Source organism: Haliotis cracherodii, unplaced genomic scaffold (assembly GCF_022045235.1).
Source record: "Haliotis cracherodii isolate W230 unplaced genomic scaffold, xgHalCrac1.p SCAF_20, whole genome shotgun sequence".
NCBI classification, from domain to species: Eukaryota; Metazoa; Mollusca; class Gastropoda; order Lepetellida; family Haliotidae; genus Haliotis; species Haliotis cracherodii.
Window position 1 is genome coordinate 15,141,740 of NW_027266276.1, and position 20,766 is coordinate 15,162,505.

General features: G+C 39.4%; 1 protein-coding gene across 1 annotated transcript in view; it reads right to left on the reverse strand.

Annotated features, from left to right (window-relative positions):
* The window catches only part of LOC139470242 (uncharacterized), a 30,290-nt gene extending 10,665 nt beyond the window's left edge, over positions 1-19,625 (reverse strand). Inside the window, exon 1 of the mRNA XM_071252568.1 lies at positions 19,488-19,625. Within this exon, the coding sequence (XP_071108669.1) occupies positions 19,488-19,551 (64 nt within the window). The 5' untranslated portion in view covers positions 19,552-19,625. The remainder of the gene's footprint in view (positions 1-19,487) is intronic.
* Between the last annotated feature and the right edge of the window lie 1,141 nt (positions 19,626-20,766).

Genomic DNA, 20,766 nt, shown 5'->3' on the forward strand with positions numbered 1-20,766 from the left:
TATCTATGAAGGTCATTTTTTTAGTTTACTTGCACACACTGAAATGAAAATATCATTCCGCAAAGGTTTTCATATATCAATTGTTGTGCGCATGCGCAGAGAGACCGCTGTCGAATCTACTCCATATGCTTGAAATATCACCAATTTTGACAGGGGTTTAATTCCAACAAGGCAACTCTATTTGGCGACCTATTTCCCCTGGATTGCGACCCAAATTGGTGGAGGACGGGATTGAGGTGGTTGTTGGTAATGTGACTATGCTTAAAGCTGTCCCTGTTTACTTCACAGCTTCACCTAGACCTTGTGCCAAAATTCATTGTAAAATTATAAATTGATAACACAGATCTTTTCCTTTCTTTTCTCAGATTATTTCCTAGGCCGATTGAACGTTTCCGAAATATAGATGTGACTTGACATAGGATACATTTGGCTTCAAAGTAAATGCCCTGAAGACGCCTGTGTAAGTTTTACAACTTGTGTCAGATCCACTTGTCTTCGAACAACAATCTGTTTAAAACATATGCCCAGATGACTGGTCAGTTTGGTTGATGGAACATCTCTTGGTATTACTGATTGAGTTCATCCCTCTTGGTACCCACTGGGGCAGCAGGACAGATGTCATATGCCTATGTGTTTCTGACAGCTGGCCCCAAGGGATGGGGGAGAGGAGAGCTGAAATACCTTTTACTCACCCATGTCACCTCACTTATCTAGATATCTCTCATCAGAGGATGAACATTTAACTCAACCAAACAAACGTCATTTTCTCTCATAAAGCAGATTTTATACATGTACATACTAAACAATGCATTGGAAATATACAATTCATGATTTTATGTCATCACATGCCGAAACACACCATTATATTGATTTAACTAGCCGTGTATGTAAAACCATAGAAGAGATGTCAGCACTACAACACCGTGCTCGAGGATTTCGCCAAATTGTGCACTTGGGTCCCCCCAACATCATAACACTCAATGATGTAACACTAATACTTATATGAATGTGACACCTCAGTCAATCACTCATCCTGTTTCAGATATGTATATTGTTCAATGACACGGTCAAAATCGTGTGCGTAATTTAACATTTTCTGGCAGTGAATAAATGACACTTTTTTATGGATAACAATTTCTCTTACTTTTTGCAACGATGTTTATGTTACATACATGCATTGATTATCTTTTGTTTCGAGGCACACGCTCATGCCTTGTTCCTTGACGACATCATACAGTAGAACATCTTATATATTTCTTGAATGCATATTGGAATAAGTCACTTACATAGGCAGATAAAAAACAAGTGACAACGCATGACCTACAAATATCCTCATTTTTTCAAAACGTTTTGCTATGTCGCATTTTACAACATACTATTAAACCTAGAAGGTTTTATCCACTTGTTTTGAGCCTGATGTGTACTAATGAATTGATGCATGCGCGCTGGTATAGTTCCATGCAATTGAGCGAGGTAAATACATGGTATTGAGCTACCAATCAAGTTTGTGCCCAAGACGACATGAAACATATCAATGGCTATAGTCCTGGCTATAACAGTCTCGTTGGAGATATGATATCGTCATAGAGGCTCTACTGGAGGTGTACTGTAATACGCCTGCCATTTACGGCCAAGGCGAGGATAATTATACCCGACATGTGAACTGTTGAGATTGTTCTCCCCTGACATGGAGGATTGTCTTCACTGTCCTGCTATCTGCGGCGTTTGAAATGAGTACACTATGATTCATTAGTTAAATGGCCGACTGTGACATTAGTAACAGTGTCTTGGTCCGAGGATAAGTGCATTTCCACTACTGTCAGTGTGTTGACCAGCCCGTAAAAGTATTATCCTTTTCTTTTGAGTATTTCTGACAAAAGCTTAGTGTATAATACAGCTATCAGTTATTTTTATTTACTTAAGGGATTGATGGGTGCGTATTTCTTGATAGGTGACAACGTATGTGTAGAGCTGATATTATTCTGTTATTAATGGGTCATCGCGGTCAATGTGTACGTGACTATGTGTTTTTGTAACATAAACGTATTAACTATCATATAATAGCTCATTATTGTTGTATATAGAAACGTGGTAATATCACCCTGTACTAAACACTGCACCTCCCAACAACACAAACATCACCCCAGGCAAAGTATGATGAAGGCGACGGCGACGATGATGATGATGATGATGATGATGATGATGATGATGATGATGATGATGATCAAAGCGCCACATGACACGGAAGTAAATTACATGATGTACACCATGTACATTATTTACCAGCGATAGGAGATTAAATTACAATAGATTGTGAACAACCTTTTCAGATGCAGAGCAACGATGTGCAGCATTCATGTGGAAACATGTTAGTACTTTCGGAAAAGGTGGGGGGGTTCAGTATGTGACACAGCAATCCAATCCAAATCCACCCCCAGATAGACGCTTCCCTACACAGACAGATAGCATGAATCAGTAATCTCCGGGCTAACGTATGTATGACATCTTACGTTAGCATCGGACAAGTATCTGTCACATCTTGTTCAGGAAGCACGCATGTCGGACTGGTGGCAAACTCACAACCAGACATTGGATAAGTTGCAAGTGTTCACTTCAGGCAACATAAACGGCAGGCCACTTTTGGCGAAGGTTAAGTGTCTTCACAATGGAGTTAGAATTAACGCATGCGTTGGGTTCAGCAATATCGCGGCGACATCCCGAAATGGACTTCACATATTGTATCCATGTGGTGACTCGAAGCCGGTTCTTCAGCGTTTGTAGCGAACACTGGAACCACTAGGCTACCACTTTACGATTAAGATCTTTTCAAGATGAAAAGTGAGATTAACAGTTAATGACCGAGTACTTTTAGCTAACTCTGATGGAGATATTTTAGTGTTGCAGCTACCTACGCAATATGTGTCAATGTCCATTTCGACAGCTGAACAAGCATTTTTACGCTACGTTAACCCCATCAATCTTTACAAAATCCCATCAACCTTTACATAACCCCATCAACCTTTACATTTCACTGCTGACTTGCGTTATAAACTGGGCGGCAAAAGAAAGTATAGGTCGAGTTCCATGATCGATAAAAAAATAACAAGAAGAGGTTTTGTTGTGAATTACTATATAATCTAGGGAGGTGTAACAAATGATTGTGCAATCACAGGTAATGTAAGCTCAAGATAGACACGCCGGAGACAAACGTTCCCCTCTGCGTCGATAAACTCGTTCTCTGCTGTCATTTCGAAACATGTTAAACTGACTTTCATCAGTAAACAGCACTTGACGCCAAGTTCTCACTTGCCAGCGTCGAACCTGCCTCGCCCATCGCAGTCTCAGGTGTCGATGTTGAGCAGTCAGTACCATTCCTCGGAAAGGACGATACGCTCGGATTCCAGCAGCACGAAGTCGTCGTAGTACTGTACGTTGGCTAATGGGATGTCCCATCGATGTTGCTGCCGTCGCCGTCGCCGTTACGAATCTGTTTCGCAGGTGAATGAGCCGTATCTGACCATCTTTCAGTGGTGTTGTCACTCGGGGTCGTCCGGTTCTAGACCTGTCCTGTGTCCTCCCTGTCTGCCTGTACCGTTGAATCAGCCTGGCTACAGTCAATGGTGTACAACCAAACCTTCTGGCAATTTGGACCTATGTTGCCCCCATTTCGGCCATACCGAAACTGACTTTCATCAGTAAACAGCACTTGACGCCAAGTTCTCACTTGCCAGCGTCGAACCTGCCTCGCCCATCGCAGTCTCAGGTGTCGATGTTGAGCAGTCAGTACCATTCCTCGGAAAGGACGATACGCTCGGATTCCAGCAGCACGAAGTCTCTCTCTCTCTCATATTTTTTGTCATATATTTTTGTCACCGCACGAGCGCCGTCAAAAATGGCGCGTTCCGGTGAGGTGTTGTTTTGTACCAGTTCCTGGGCAGTCATATTCCCAATACCAACTTTCCACTAGTTATCGCTGTTTTTTAGGAAAATTACAAATTGCCCACCTATACTTTCTTTTGCCGCTTAGTTTAGTAATAGTGCTCGCTGTAAGTGTGTGCGTTGCAATGTCACGCACCTCAGATACAAAGTTAGTTTAAGTGATATTTGAGTTAAGTCGAGAATCCAGTTTCTTAACACATGACTGGACGACCATCCTTCACTATGTGTAAAAGAACCTATTCCCCGACTTAGAATACCGGTTGTTTCAGTGAGAAAACGATCAGCTACACTTTAGTATAAAGTTAATCAGACAAGTATGATCGTGCATACAAGGTGGTCGTACATGCAAGGTGATCGTACATGCAAGGTGGTCGTACATGCAAGGTGACCGTACATGCAAGGCGGTCGTACATGCAAGGTGACCGCACATACAAGGTGACCGTACATGCAAGGTGACCGCACATGCAAGGTGGTCGTACATGCAAGGTGGTCGTACATGCAAGGTGACCGTACATACAAGGTGGTCGTACATACAAGGTGACCGTACATGCAAGGTGGCCGTACATACAAGGTGGCCGTACATACAAGGTGGTCGTTAATGCAAGGTGGCCGTACATACAAGGTGGTCGTACATACAAGGTGACCGTACATGCAAGGTGGCTGTACATACAAGGTGACCGTACATACAAGGTGACCGTACATGCAAGGTGGTCGTACATACAAGGTGGTCGTACATGCAAGGTGGCCGTACATACAAGGTGACCGTACATACAAGGTGACCGTACATACAAGGTGGTCGTACATACAAGGTGGTCGTACATGCAAGGTGGTCGCACATACAAGGTGGCCGTACATACAAGGTGGTCGTACATACAAGGTGGTCGTACATACAAGGTGGCCGTACATGCAAGGTGGTCGTACATACAAGGTGACCGTATATGCAAGATGACCCATAATCAGTCACAGAGAGCTTTTCTTTCCTGTTTGAATATATGTGTAGAGGAATCAGATACAAAGCGTCATATTTCTCTTTCACAGCTAGAACAGATTTACTTCAAATACATGTACGGATGGTGTCGGCGAGCCTGGACTACGTGGATATGGTTGGAATGGATGATCCAGATATTACCTGGACTACGTGGATATGGCTGGAATGGATGATACAGATATCACCTTGACTACGTGGATATGGTTGGAATGGATGATACAGATATCACCTGGACTACGTGGATATGGTTGGAATGGATGATACAGATATCACCTGGACTACGTGGATATGGCTGGAATGGATGATCCAGATATCACCTTGACTACGTGGATATGGCTGGAATGGATGATCCAGATATCCCGGATTGGGATACATTCGGCAAGATGTTGTTTGAATAATAGTCATCGTTTGAAATAAGAACACAGGGGTATTTGGAAAGAAGATAATTAAAAAACGAAGAAGTCAAAACACCCAAGTTGATTTTAATGCTTGCATCGCAGACATCCAGACCTTGATTGTTTATTCAGCATCAAGTATCACATCAGTCACTTAATCTCCAGTAAATCTCATTGGCTTTGTCATTATGTTATCTTAATCCTACCCCATCGGTTTCGTCATTGTATTGTTATCTTTGTACATTAATCTTATATATTTAGTACTCTATGCACTTACTGGGCATTCACCTAATGAGGGAGAAAGAAGTGGCTCTAAATCGTCGTAAAAAGAATAAAAGAATTTGATATCCATGGAAAAAAGTGTCATGTATTCAGATGACCCCTGGATGTATAGGCTAACGTGACCTGAGATAGGCGGGTACTGCATATACCAGTGTGTGATATGTTACCAAATTTGGAGAAAAAGAAGCCGACAAAGAGACGGAATAAAGCCTATGTAATAATATTATCTTAAAAATAAATATATTTGCAAATTTGAAATGAAATTATATGTGATAAAAAGATCACCGATCACAAGAATTGTGATAAAATCAGCTTAGTCCAGATAATTGTTTCCTTCAAAGACTTGCTCTGAGAACATCAAAAGTGTATGTAAGTGTCTGGAAAGAACGACCAACAAGAAAAACCTTTGTATTTAATGCAGTTAAGTCATTTCTGTGACTGATTAACACTTTCGTCAGTGCTACATCCTCCTTCAACTAATCCCTCCGTGGGAACGAACTTATCCAACCCCTCCATTCCCCGATTTTTGTCTGCAGAGATTAATTTGCATCACCCAGTTGTCAATTTTACGTAACACTCAACAACAACAAAAACGCGCCAATGACAAATGATTTTCATTTTTGACATATTTCAGCGTCCCGCTGAATAAACGTATTTAGGTGATTACAGCTAATTTAGCTGGCTCTCAGCTAAACAAGTCTCTGACTCCCAATGCAGTGGACTGTCTCCGTGGTCTAGTGGTAGAGCTTCCGCCTGGAGAGCGGAAGGCGGGGGATTCGATTCCCGGCCGCGTCATACCAAAAGACGTTAAAAGATGATACTTGTTGTTACCCTGTCTAGCGCTTGGCATTCAGTGGCTAAAGCAAGGAATTGTCGGTTCGGAACCAGTATCAGTAGGGTATTCATGCAAAACATGTTATCTCAGTGGGCTAGCACCATAAAATCGCAATGAAACCTGACCAGTACAAGCAACCACACATACACATGTGCATGCATGTCGCTACATGAGTGCACTAATCTAGGACGCGACTTTAAACCCCATTTCACCTCATCTCACCTAACCAAATGTAGTGAGTTGCGATAGCTATACAAGGCACTTAGCGTTACACTTATCCGTTAAGTGCTTGATTTGGATATGATTTATTATTTTTATATTTCTGTTCTGAATGATATTTTGATATGACTCAGATTTCAATCTCTTGTTTCAGTCAATTACACAATACAAGATTGGTTCATTTGAAACAAAAAAGATAGCGACCCGGGATATGATTTAAAAGTGTTTTACTATTATCATTTAATGGATATCTCCTTGGTACTGTTTGTGAACGTATAGCATCTGGACCTTTTAGAATGATCTCCTCTGTCAATACACGAAACAACTACACTTCTTATTTTTCACAATTAAATTCTTAATTCTGTAATTGGATCAGTTTTGAATGCCGAGGAACGCTATAATTACAATTATTTTTTTTCTATAATTCATATGTAATACGACGCCATCTTTATCCTAAATGTCCCGAAATGTGGTAATGGACGCGTGTAATATGAACAGGTTCGCTATCGTCTATCACATTTCTTATAATTTCTTGTAAAAGGCCTTTAATAACACTGCAGAAAACCTTAGATTATCTGACCATGCATAGCAAAGCGTATTAATCTTTCTGGTGAGTGTTGCAATGTCATTTCCCAGTTAAACGATTAACTTTGGGTTTTTTTCACCTTTATCTCCTCAAAGTTGTGTGGACTGTGATGAGGTTATGGTGTCAGTAACGATATTCATTAAATATTAAATTCAATTCTTTTTCAAACTTCCCACCTTTCCAGGTCAATTACCTTACAAAATATTAAACCTTACACCTCTTCACGCTAAGAAAGGTGTAGCTTTTAATGTCACTGGAGGTAATGCGGCTATTGTTTCGAACCATTTAACAGACAAAGAAAAGCTGGAAGAACATGACATGACCTCGGTCTTTATATATGATTTCTGTTCGTTGGATTATAAGGCATTTAAATGATCCAATTGCGGTCCGTTGTTTTACTGCAAGTACATAAGGTACCATTACATACGTGGAAAACGACTATCACGGATCTAGATATACAGTTTAGTGCTCCAGGGAGGAAGTGTAGTGACATTTCAGGCCACACAACGAATCAGGACCTTCAAAAGTACCAATGATGAGCAAACAGAAGGCTGCACTGTCTGAGGATGAACCTGTCCAATAAAGTCCTGTCTGCGACCTTATTTCGTTAGATTTTGTAGGAATCAAAATATTACTTGCCAACACCATGTGTGTCTTATTCAGTTTGTGACAATTGTTCCTCCATTTGTGAGGTGTTTTTTTTTTGTTTATGAGTTACTTTTCAAGTAAAACCAATTATAAGGTTAAACTTTTGAGTTAATAACTAACGTAACAATTTGATACTGATATGCGGGTAATTAAAACACACTTGACTTAATTCGATTAGATGTATTAGAATAAGGAATTCTGTTTTGCGGTGGAGCTACAATGTATATTTCAAAGAAAAAACGTTGTTGTGCCATGTAATGGCAAAATCCTTCCAAATCCTATCATTAGTGCATGGATGTATTCAGTTCTCTGTTTTCAAACAAGCCCATTTCGACGAAATTGCGCTAAAATGGAGTGAGCATCTGCTACCATTAATTATTGGAAAGTTATTTTTAATACTTACCTGTTTTTCTATCTATTTTGAAAAACGAAATATATTGGTGTTTTCTTTTCATAGGTGAAGAACAGTTATATTACAGAACATCGAACAAGAGCTTTCTTTACTTGATCATATAAACCCATGACGGTCCGGGTAATAATTGGTCTTCAGCAATCCAAGCTTGTCAGAACAAGCGAATGTGCTTGACCTAAAACGCGACTAACGGTTGCTGGTTGGTTGGTTTGTTATTTAACTCCGCACTCAGCAATAGTCCATCTATGTGACCCTGATCAAACAACTGTTGATCAAGAGTCATAAGACTCTCTTTGAAATGTTCAGTTGTACCTCAAAAGTTGTAACGTGCAGACACAAAAGGATGGAGCTGCTGAAATAGTTGCTCGACACAAAGCGAAAGATGACTATTGAAAAGTTTAAGTCATCCTTCTTGTCATACAGTCTTTTATCATTCTGATCCTTTATGCATATATCTAAATATGAAACAGATGAGGCGGTCTCACTGGTCTCTTATATATCTAGCTCAGGTGGTTAAATCAGTGGAAGGAAAGTGTCTATTTAACAATTATTAAACGATGTTAGATCAGTTGAATCAAGACAAGAGTAAACTGTAGACCCACACATGTTTTACACTCAAAACTCCATATGGTGTTCAAATAGTTAAAACGTGCCAGAGACGTAAATTAGGGAGTCGGATACAGAAGATATGACAAGTGTACCATTACAACACCGATATATATATATATATATATATATATATATATATATATATATATATATATATATATACCAAGCTTTCTATTTTAGTTTCCGTTTTGATGAGCGAACTAATGTCCCATCAGAGTACATACGGCCACGTCTAAACGACGAAGCAGAAGTAGAATTGAAATAGGAGAAATATACTTCAGCAACAAAATTATACTGATCCGGCCACTCGCGTCGGTACAAAAATAGAAGTCTCCTTTATCATTATTTCACGACTTATCATTCGTCTCTTATTATGATATCAGTATTGTGAAATTAAACATACAGTTTCACATCCTTTTGCAATGATTACAAAACAAAACCTGATAGTGCCGCTGACGACGGGCCAAATAGCCACTATTAGAGCTGGCATTTATATTAAAAGATTAATCTAGTAGCTGAATATAATCCAAAAAGTTTCGAAATATTTTTTGGCTTTTTTTCAGATTGTTATGCCTCATATCTTTCAATTCAGTGAAAAGTCGTGTAATGTCTTTAAAGGCACATTGTTTTCAACTTTTCCCCGTGGGAAGCTGATGAGCAGTGTCGATTGCTCTTGCTTCTGTGGGCTATGGTTTCAGCCATACTAATAATGATGATACTTTATACACATATAGTTTGAAATGAATTTCTTCCAATTAACTTTTCATCGTCTTTGTCAGAAAGTAATGTCATATGATACATCAGTGTCGAACATTTATGAATGTATAAGATATTGGAGACTGTTTACTGACACACACTACTGTCGTGAATTTTCTGGATTTTCTCGATTCACGCCAATAGCTAAAAATACAGATTGCAATTAGCCTACCCGAAGTGTGTACATACCTACAAATATGTTTGAAATATGCGAGCTATGTGATTCCACGAGCATCTACCATGTCGTTCGGTGATATAGACTCTACTAAAGTATGTACAGTACAGCTGACAACAGGCAACGATCAGGGATATTAAATTAATGTACAAGCCAATCAGCTATCTGTAGAGTTTACACTTATCTTTAAGCCTGTATACAGTATATATGCTTAGAAAATATAAGCTGTCATGTAAGCCAATACTCGTAGGTATGCCTATCACATCTACCACTGATAAAATGGACGTAAATAATATTAATCCAATGAGCAATTAACACCATTTTACAAACCAACAGAAGCCATGACTGCCACGTCTACAGATGATCTACTGGCCAACATAAGGCATGTCTGTAACGTCTACAGATGAAGTACTTATGTAAGACATGTCTGTCACGTCTACATGTGATGTACTGGCTAACATAAGACATGTCTGTCACGTCTACATGTGATGTACTGGCTAACATAAGGCATGTCTGGCACGTCTACATGTGATGTACTGGCTAACATAAGGTATGACTGCCACGTCTACATGTGATGAACTGGCTAACATAAGGCATGTCTGTCACGTCTACATGTGATGTACTGGCTAACATAAGATATGTCTGTCACGTCTACATGTGATGTACTGGCTAACATAAGGCATGTCTGGCACGTCTACATGTGATGTACTGGCTAACATAAGACATGTTTGGCACGTCTACATGTGATGAACTGGCTAACATAAGGCATGTCTGTCACGTCTACATGTGATGTACTGGCTAACATAAGACATGTCTGTCACGTCTACATGTGATGTACTGGCTAACATAAGGTATGTCTGGCACGTCTACATGTGATGTACTGGCTAACATAAGGCATGACTGCCACGTCTACATGTGATGAACTGGCTAACAGAAGGCATGTCTGTCACATCTACAGACGAAGTACTGGCCAACATAAAGCATGTCTGTCACGTCTACAGATGAAGTACTTATGTAAGGCGTGTCTGTCACGTCTACATGTGATGTACTGGCTAACATAAGGCATGACTGCCACGTCTACATGTGATGAACTGGCTAACAGAAGGCATGTCTGTCACATCTACAGACGAAGTACTGGCCAACATAAAGCATGTCTGTCACGTCTACAGATGAAGTACTTATGTAAGGCATGTCTGTCACGTCTACAGATGAAGTACTTATGTAAGGCATGTCTGTCACGTCTACATGTGATGTACTGGCTAACATAAGGCATGTCTGTCACGTCTACATGTGATGTACTGGCTAATATAAGGCATGTCTGTAACGTCTACACATGATGTACTGGCTAACAGAAGGCATGTCTGTAACGTCTACAGATGATTACTGGCCAATTAAGACGCGTCTGTCACGTCTACAGATGATGTACTGGCCAACATAAGGCATGCCTGTCACGTCTACATATGATTACTGGCCAATTAAGACGTTTCTGTCACGTCTACATATGATCTACTGACCAACATAAGGCATGTCTGTCACGTCTACAGATGATTACTGGCCAATTAAGACGTGTCTGTCACGTCTACATATGATCCACAGGCCAACACAAGGCGTGTCTGTCACGTCTAAAGAAGATGATGTACTGGTCAACATAAGGCGTGTCTGTCAAGTCTATATATGATGTACTGGCAAACAGAATGTGTGTAGGTTCCGTCTACATATATTCTACAGGCCAACATAAGGCGTGTCTGTAACGTCTACAGATGATGTACTGGCCAACAGAAAGCATGTCTGTGATGTCTACAGGTGATCTACAGGCCAACATAATGCATGTCTGTCAGTCCTACGGGTGTTCTACAGGCCCACAGGAGGATGGATGGTCGCAATGTTTGACCTGCCGAGGTGTATGTCCTTTTACCTCGACGGCGACTATCATTGCTCGAGGACTTAAATTCACTTCTTACCCGGGCCCAGACATGACTATTTGCAGACGCAGTGATACAGCAAACTTCTGTGTTAACTTACATTCAATAGTTCTCCCAAATCTTGAAACAAAACGCCTTTACCAAGGAATCACGTTAGGTTATACAACAGTCATCTATATTCATGGTTCGATGAGAAAAAACACCTACAACAATAATTGCATTGATTCGTCTTTTTAATTAATGGGTGATTGTCAAAGGAAAAGGGAAACATATACTACGTACACTGAGTGACAGAAGTAAGTGAATACATATTAATGGGAAGCATTTGTTCAGCGAAATAGATATCCAGTATCCAAGCAATCACGTGATGATTTTTCAGTCATAAACTTACTCACGCTGGAATACTTGAGGTTGTTTAGCTATAATTGCTCTGTGTCTTACATTATTATTGAACAGGGTTACTGTATTCAAACATCCTGTTTCAACGTTTGTTCATTCCATGAACTGACGTTACCAAATGGAACATTCTGTTTGGGTCTCTCGGGGGACGATATCTGTCTTTTTATTTGACAATCTTATTTAGTTCTTTACACCCCTAGGGCTTTAACGATACAATTGTTGATAAGCATGACTAATAAGGAGGTAGCACTGGGACAGTCAGATATCAGGGAGTGAAGTTTTTAGTTTAACTCATACTTGTATTATATGAAGTTACAAAATATGTAAATGAACACTTTCGATGTGGCGTGTGTGTGGGAGGTTTGCTTTGTGACGCCGAGCACTATGATAACATTGTTTGAGAATTGACAATTATATAAATGTTCATTTGTTATCCTGCCATGAAACCATTTCGCTCTACTAGTGCATACTGCGCTCTATCCATTTCAGACACTCGTGGCTTTGGCTCATGTTTCGCCCATTGGCATTCTTGATCGATTGAGTGAGTTAATTTGGTTTAAAGTCTCTTTAAACAGTATATCAGTTATATCACGGCGTATCACCTTTATTTGGGAGGGATACCAATGAACCCCTACAACAACAGACCATACACCTATCCATTCCAAGAAACCGGCACATAAACAGTCTATACAGCTATCCATACCAAGAAACCGGCACATTACCAGACTATACACCTATCCATACCAAGAAACCGGCACATTAACAGACTATACAGCTATCCATTCCAAGAAACCGGCACATTAACAGACTATACACCTATCCATACCAAGGAACCACATTACGTATCAAGTCATGGTGATAATGTCCTGGATCGTCTGGCGGTGTAATTATTTATTTCTGTGTGAGATGTGACACCAGTGCTGGCATTTAGTGTATTAATAGTGTTATCGTCCGACTATTCCTTTATTTTACGACAATGCAAAACCAAAACCGATTACAATGTACACAAATTAATTCCATCACGTTAGGTGATCATGTGATATGGCGGAGCGCTAGGCTGCGATTAACCATATTTGTCATATCGACTTTAAAATTCCTATGATCTGTGGGCATCTGCTTTTTTTAACTATCGGGATGCATGATAACTGGAAACCAATATTTATGTATGGGGCTACAAACTAAGTCATTGTGCAATATTAAATCAAGTACAGACGGTCCACCTGCTGTGATGTTCCACTGGGAAATAGTTAATCGTTGAACCAGGGATTAAAGTGGCTTGGTCCATAACAATTTGATAAATAGATGGGGCCACCTGCTATGGTATGTATGGAAAGTCCGTAATAGAGCCACACCAAAGTGCTTGCGTAATATACGTTGTACTCAAACAAATTGGGTATGAGGATATTCTCTATTCGTTGCAAATCACAAGTCTATTTTGATCTTTACTCGTCAGTCTTACAGATAAGAAAGTAGCCCAAAATCAGCTCAGTTGCTTGTAAATGAGCTGGGTGTAATGCTGCCTTGTATAGCAGCTATATCACGTGTAAGCTTGATGTGGAAGGCAAATGAAAAGTGAAGCAGGTTGTAGACGTTTTATTACTGTGGTGAGACGAACCCGCGGTGTATGGTTCCTGACGTGAAGAAACTCGAGTAAAGCCACAATGCTTTTCAGGGGAGTAGGAAAATCTGTCGGTTCGGATTACTTACGGATTATCTATCAAGAGTGAATTAATGTTGTGAATTCCAAGCCCTGGCGATAAACTTTTAATATTAATTCACAATGTTTCCTGGTCTCAGTTGCAACAACAGCTCAATTTGTCAATTGACGTCAAATCGTGTGTGACGTCATAAAAGAACGGATGACGTCATCCTCATGACGTAACATTGCTATGGGCTCTTTGCTAACAATGAAAACAACGGAACGACTGCTATGAACTAGCCAGTTTGCACGAAGTAAACATGGTAATGATCAGTGAAAATAGTATCCCAAATATGAAGGAATGAAACCCTCTTTAATATATGTCTATGGCTTATTCTCCATATGAACGTATAAAACCCTTACATATACCCGCATCTTATGCTCTGATTAACTTTGATGACATTCGTGACATTCAGATTTTCCAGCAACTTTGTGAAGTACTAAAGCAATTAGTTGAGACACGTCTCGGTACATTGAGATACATGGATATAGATCTCTGCTTATATCATTTCTATCTACAATCGAACATGAAGCTCCCACTAAAGTGAAGCTATTAACTACGACAATATAGAGACACGTGACTTAAATTTAGTATCAATTATGCATTAAACAGTGATAAGCTGCAATCACTACTGAAGTCTTGGCTATCAAATTTGACATACAGCCGTGAGGCATTTTACGTACAAATATACTTATGCTCTCAGAAACATTAGAATAAAATTAAAGTAATTAGAGTTATTAAACAGATATTATTTGTTTGTGTGTTTGTTGTTTAACGCCGTTCAATATTCCAGCTTTATGACGTTGATCTGTATGTAATCGAGTATGGACTAGACAATCCAGTGATTGATATCAAGAGCATAGATCCATGCAATTGGGATACGATGACATGCGTCGGTCTTGCTTCCACCACAGGAGGGTGCAGGGCTCCAAAAACATTCCGAAAGTATTTCGCAAATATTTCCATATCGCCCTCGTAGTTATTTACCATTATTGATTACAAATATGGATTAATGAACCACAATTCCAAATATAAGTTTGTGAATTATCTAATAAGATATTTCCTCTGCTAACGGCATTTAGTATTTGGTATAGTCTACTCCAACCACTTGCTAGCCAGCCTTCCTTCACGAGTCCTCTGACCATCGTGAACTGTAGCTAAACACGTTTCTCACTGCTTGCACACACTGCAATATATGATAATATAAGATCTTCTTCATGGACAATATTCAAATTCTACACAGATGATCACCAGTATCAAGGTATGTCAATAAGCAATCAATAAAAGAACATTAAACAAACTGAATATCTTGTAACTAAGGAAACATACTGTTATTAGGATGTGTCAGGTTACAATGGTGGTGAAAAAACACTTGCATTTAAGTATTTAGCAAATCAAAATGTTGTTACAATACTTACAGAATGTTCTATATCATCAAGTTTAATACTGATAGATTCGACCCGTGAAGATCTGGGGTAGAATAGATCTTCAGCAACCCATGCTTGCCATAAAAGGCGACTATGCTTGTCGTAAGAGGCGACTAACGGGATGGGGTGGTCAGGCACGCTGACTTGGTTGGAACTGCGTGGATCGATGCTAATGTTGTCAATCACTGGATTGTCTGGTCCAGACTCGATTATTTACCGACCGCCGTCATATTGCTGGAATATTGCTGAGTGCGGCTTGTGGTTAAATAGAAACAAAACTGCAGCCCAACACTGAGACAAATATCAACACAGACTGGTCGTGATCAGTGGACGACGTAAACTACTTCGCCCCTACAATACATGGTCATCACTTTGCTGGCTCCTTCTGACTTCACCTTATGGTCACCTTAACCAATGGGCTCGAGATTTACGTCTTTAACCACCACCACCTGCTATATACTTCCGTGCTTCTAGCATAATAATTCGAGGCATCGGGTCCCCAACGTATGTAACCTTGGTTCGTAAATGAAAATAAGTGTCGCGCTTTCCCACCTCGCATACTAGTACATATGTACATAGTACCAGGATATTGATTTGTATAACAGCGCCAACGAAGTCAACGTCATCAAACTTATTTCACCACATTCTCTAAATTCTCTACAGATGTACGAAATTTGAGGACGCCTGTCCCAGTTTTCATGAGCGCGTATCTGTATGAGACCAGTCAATAATTTCTAACATGCCAGTAAATAGTCTATTCCGGAGAACAGCCTTGACATAAGAATAGATCAGGGCGATAAGCATAAAATTTTAATCCAAACAGAACGGCTTGAATTACAGTTTCCAGATTAATACATGACATTTTTGACAAATGGGAAATAATTTCGTCATCCCAGTACCTTTGAACACCAGTTGTCATTCTCAGTAAGGTAGAATGAGTGGGTGATTTGGGGTTTTGACAATATGTCAGTTATATCTGTAGGTGTCAGCTGCAAGTGCTCCTGCACTGTTTCCACTGAATAAATAAAATATTCTTTGGGCAATCTGATATTAAACATCCAACCAATCATACCTACTTGTAACCCAGTGACTAACACACCATCAGCCTCATCGCGCATTGTTTCTACCTGATCCCACTGAGTCAACTGTAACAAGAAGCATGGCCTAATGGTGACCTAAACAGCCCCTAATTTTTCAGTGTTTCTGCATGGGCCTTCTGTACGTGAGATACATGTTTGATTCCCTAGTTAGGGAATATTGACCTGGTAAAAGGTGAAGATCACTGTTGCCTTGTTCGTAGACACCAGGATTAACGATGAATACACATCGAGGAGAGGGATTCATGAAGCAACTTGACAGCTGCTTAAAACATTTTCTAAACCTAAGTGAAACACTATTCCAAATAGAAGGCAATATTGTGACTGGCATATATTTTACCTTCACCTGAATGTTCACCTTCTCATATATAGGATTATCACGGTCGACACTCGGTTATAACCGACGGTCATTCCAGAATATCACTTAAAGGGACGCTAACCTCAGCAAACCTGGCAGTAGTAGTAAGTTTAATATTACAGTCGTTTAAACACTGTTGTGTTCGTGTGCTTACTCACATGTCACACATGGCTCTGAGCTTGCCCCCGAGTGGCTTGGAACAACCATGGCCTCTCTTTAATGTACAGGGAATATGTGGTACCCTTGTGGTAAAAACGTTCGCTCATCACGACGAAGGCCTTGATCAATCCGACACACACACACACACACACACACACACACCCTTCATGGTTACCATGTGTTCAGCCCATTTCTTGAGACCCCCGCCATGATATTGCTGTACAATTGCTAAAGTATACGTAAACCCAAACACACACATTCACCCTTTAAAATACAGTGTTCCAACAACGTTAAATATAGTCTGAAATATCTGCCACTTGTCTGAAATATCTGCCATCTCAGTCACTAACCATTGTCATTATAACAACACGCGTATATTATAAAATGAGCAATGTTCAATAACAGTCTCTTTCTATATCATTATAGAGTGATCAGAGTGATCAATATAGTTATTGCCTTGATGCATAAACGTGATACCCCAAACATATAACCTGCACTTAGTTTTCGGAATTTGTTCAAGTGGTCGCACACCGAAATCCTTAGAGCATTTCCTGACATGAATGGACAGCTGTTTCTCGAACGGGATCTAAACCAGTGTAAACGACCTGCAAGGATATAACCAAAATCATTCCCCACCTCACCCGAGGTTCGGAATGGTGACTTCTAATTACTGAATAAATGTGTGACATTTTCCCGCTTGGTACTTAGTCAATTAAATGGTCTTAATGTCTTTTAAATTGCCGTTTTTGTCACGATGCTGTTTTACCTTCTCGTCGTGATATATTGGCGTGAAAGTGTGATTGTGTACAGGGCCAAAGTCCATTGTTTCCCGGAGATTCATCCTACAGTAAAAACTGTGTTTTTAACTACAAAACTCTGAATTATGAAAAAACCAGATACCTGATCCAAACCTTTTGACTTGTGGCATTTGGCTTAAAGCTATGGTTTGCTTTCAGACCGACTATTAAATGAACTTTATTTACCACTTCCTTACAACGCGAAAATGTTCATATTATAAGAAATATATTATTAAACTCATAGACTATCGCAGTAAATATCCATTAAACTTATAAACAACAAAAGTCCATGAGCGTAATTGCATAGTGTCAACATACGTCCATATCATACAAGTATCTGCTCCCATACACATATGATGTTGAACAAAAACTTATATCTTATGCCATCTATGAACGAATGAACGCGTTTAACATTTAGAGAGTATCCTACGAGCCATGGGAAATTACTGATTATCTGTCACGAGTGAATTAATGTTATGAATTCCAAGCCTTGGCGATAAACTTTCAATATTAATTCACGTGGTTTCCTAGTCTCAAGAAGAAACAGCAGCTCAATTAGTCAATTGTTAGAATGACATAAAATACTTTTTGACGTCGTAAAACAACGGATGACGTCATCCTTATGTTTCATATGACGTAGCATTGCTATTGGCTCTTCGCTAACAAGGAAAATACTGAAACGGCTGCTATGAACTGGCCGGTTTAAACGGAGTTAAAATGGTAATGATCAGCGAAACCGTTATTCAAAATATGAAGGAATGAAACCCCCTTAAAATATGCCTATGTCTTATTCTCCATATGAACGTGTAAAACCTTTACATATACCCCCATCTTATTCTCTGATTCATTTTGATGATATTCATTCAAGTCCATAAACGTTACATCCAATTGTGTAGACATTTTGAGCTTTGTGTAAACATACTGTATGTCATTGCAAGTTGTCATTTTCCAGCAACTTTGTGTGGTACTCAAGCAATTAGTTGAAACACATTGAGAGATATGGAGACAGATTTCTGCTTATATCATATCTATCCCCAATCGAACATGAAGCTCTCACTAAAGTGAAGCTATTAACAACGACATAGAGACACTTAACTTAAATTTAGTATCGATTATGCATTAAACAGTGATAAGTGGTAATCCCAACGGAAGTCTTGCCTTTTAAACTTGCCATGCAGCTCCTGGGCACTTACAGTATAAATAAACCTATGCTGTCAGATAAACAGTTTGAACCATTTGAATGTAATTATAGCTTTGAAAAGTAGGTAAATGTGACAAAAAATCGTTTTAAGCGTATGGGACTGGTAACTAATTGTACAGTTCACAGCAAGCAGTTGGACTGCCTATCGATGAGAGCTTCTCATTGGGACATATTTAACAAAGCTTTTTCCAAAGGGGGAAATAAAATACATGTTCCTATACATTGACACATGATCGATATTGACGACATAAAACAAAACTAGATATTGGTGTTACTTATTCTTCAACATCAACGTTGTCGCCACACAATAATTCTACATGTTGATTCCATTCATCAATTGAAAATACAGATGTAAAACTATTGAACAACGATTTTTATATATTCTGGTATTTTCAAAAAATAACTTTACTTCCGATACAGTTAATAAGAATAATAAAACTAGATTGATAAGTATGCCTTTTATGTTTCATAAATCGGTATGAGAACTTGAAAGAATCCGTTTGCATTCTACGAGACCAATATTGAAAATGAAGAAATCTCATACATGACATATAGGACTATCAAAAGCTTCCTTTCTACTTACCTAAAGTGCCAGCAACTATGACGAGTAAGGAGAATGCCTTGATGATGGTAGCTAGGTTGTCCATGTCCCCGTGTCTCGTTTGGTCGACTCTCCTCGCCTGCAGCAGCCTATGTCTCCACTCGCACAAAAGACCGGAGCAATCGATTTAAATCAGCAAAAGTGTGTGGTAAGTGGCCCCTCCCTCGTGCCCCTCCTACACATACAGCATTATTTCGCCAACAGGTAGGCAGAGGAGGTGGTCAGTAGGGGTTGGCTTCAACCAATATCAACTGACGTGTTAATCTCAACATCGCCTTGCAATAAGCAGGAAGAAACGCATTACAGTTGATAAGTCCTAGCGTGGATCACAAAGTTTCTTGACAGATACTACGATGACACAATAAGCAGTACAGAACTCCATCAACACTGTAACATGGTCAAAGTTAAAAACATGATGTGGTTAGGCTTTCATGCTCAAGATGAAGTCGGAATCGTACCACCCATTCTGTTTTAAGCACAGGTTTCCATTGAATACGGAAAAGGTTTTGTCGCTTTTATTCACTGAATTACAATTGTTCTCACAACGACTCACATGTATTTGTATATTTGTAAATGGTGCATTATTCACCACATCACATACGACAAAGAAATGCGAACATGATGCTAACGATACATATAGTAACGAAATGTTGCTGTCATACACATGCTGCTGCATTTAATAAGTAAAATACATTGAAATGTTGATGTAACACGACACAAAATCACGAAACGTCAAATGATGACTTGATGGAGGAACTGTTGAACTGCTGTCAACGTGACGTTATGCAGTTCTGTGACCAAGAGATTTCATGAGGTGGACATTAATAGTAAAAGATGAATTGCTAATAATCATGGCAATATGATATTCATTGCCTACTTTAAAACCAACCAAGATGCAAAATTGTCTAAGGATACAGTGAGTTGAGTTTCAGTGAGTAAATGAGTGAGTTGGGTTTCATACCGCTTCGACCAACATAATATTGGAAGAAAGCCCAAGAAAGTGAGACTCACATACATATTATCATACAACGAACGTTTCCCCATAAAATAAACAATCATATGAACATAATTATGAAATAATTTTCAAAGGGACATAAACTTAATATCAAAATGAAGCGAGTGTGAATTTATATTATTACCACATATCTAATTTTAAAAGAATCAATAAAGACAAACAGTTCTCGCGTTAATACTGTACTGGGAACTAGTGCCCGGGCTAAGCACAAGTGTTTAGTTGATCAGACAAACAGAAACAGTTGGA